Source organism: Pteropus alecto, unplaced genomic scaffold (genome assembly GCF_000325575.1).
Source record: "Pteropus alecto unplaced genomic scaffold, ASM32557v1 scaffold41, whole genome shotgun sequence".
Classification (NCBI taxonomy): Eukaryota; Metazoa; Chordata; class Mammalia; order Chiroptera; family Pteropodidae; genus Pteropus; species Pteropus alecto.
The window spans coordinates 609,574-610,828 of record NW_006430464.1 but is presented as its reverse complement, the minus strand read 5'-3'; the positions used below and the strand labels follow the sequence as shown (position 1 = coordinate 610,828).

Below are 1,255 nucleotides of genomic sequence, written 5' to 3'. Positions count from 1 at the left end.
GTCCCGGGTCGGGTCCCGGAGTCCCTGGTCCATGGGGTGTCCATGCTCTGTGCAGAGGGGGCTAAGCTCTTCTCTGAGGTTCCTCTTCCCTGAACGAGGCGGCCCCGGGCTCCGCCCTGGCTTCCGAGTCCCCCCTCCACACACACCGCCTTCCTTCTCTTTTCTGCACGGAGCCCAGACGCCTCCAGGCAGAGATGCTGCTGCTGCTGCTGCCCCTGCTGTGGGCAGGTGAGTGGCCGCGGGGAGGGCGGGGGCGGCCTGGGGGCTCTGCTCACTTTCCTTTCCCCACAGGGTCCCTGGCTCAGGATGACACATACCAGCTGGCAGTGCAGGAGTCCGTGACGGTGCAGGAGGGCCTGTGCGTCTCCGTGCCCTGTGCCTTCTCCTACCCTGAGAGCTACTGGACTCGTCCCCAAGCTCACGCCTACTGGTGCCGGGCCGGGGCGAAGGAAGATCGGGATGCTCCCGTGGCCACAAACAACCCACGTCGACCTGTGCAGGAGGAGACCCAGGGCCGATTCCGTCTCCTCGGGGACCCCAAGAACGACAACTGCTCCCTGGGCATCAGAGATGCGCGGAGAAACGACTCGGACACCTACTTCTTTAGAGTGGAGAGAGGGTCTAAAGTGAGACATACTTACAAAATAAACCAACTCGCTGTGCATGTGACGGGTAAGGCATGGGTCATGGAGAGGCCACAGGGGCGCATCCTGAGGTACCCCGGGGCAGAGATGTGATGCGTCCCCCTCGTGGGAGGGGCGGAGGGTGCACGAGGGGAGGCATCCAGCGTGTCTGGCTCAGAGGGAGGAGCTGGACCAAATTGGGAGGCTTCTCTCAGGCCACACCTCCCGCCCTCCAGACCCCGTGCCCCACCCTCTCCTCCAGCCCTCACCCTCACGCCCCACATCCGCATCCCGGGGACCCTGGAGTCCGGCCACCCCTGCAACGTGACCTGCTCCGTGCCCTGGGCCTGTGAGAGGGGCACGCCCCCCATCTTCTCTTGGACGTCGGCTGCCCTGGCCTCCCTGGGCCCCAGGACCCGCCTCTCCTCCGTGCTCACCCTCACCCCACGGCCCCAGGACCATGGTGCCAGCCTCACCTGTCAGGTGATGTTCCCTGCCGCTGGCGTGACCGTGGAGGGAACCGTGCAGCTCAACGTCACCTGTGAGTGCCGGGAAGCCAGGGTCCCTGATGGGGGTGCCGAGGACAGCGGGTGTGGGGGTCAGGGCCTCGGACCCTGGGGGCTGGGTCCTGG

General features: G+C 66.2%; 1 protein-coding gene across 1 annotated transcript in view; it reads left to right on the top strand.

Moving 5' to 3' along the window:
• Window positions 1–194: 194 nt before the first annotated feature.
• Window positions 195–1,255, top strand: part of LOC102891978 (myeloid cell surface antigen CD33) — a 30,127-nt gene continuing 29,066 nt past the window's right edge. The window contains exons 1-3 of the mRNA XM_006904987.2: window positions 195–228; window positions 292–672; window positions 886–1,164. Coding sequence (XP_006905049.1) covers window positions 195–228; window positions 292–672; window positions 886–1,164 — 694 coding nt within the window. The remainder of the gene's footprint in view (window positions 229–291; window positions 673–885; window positions 1,165–1,255) is intronic.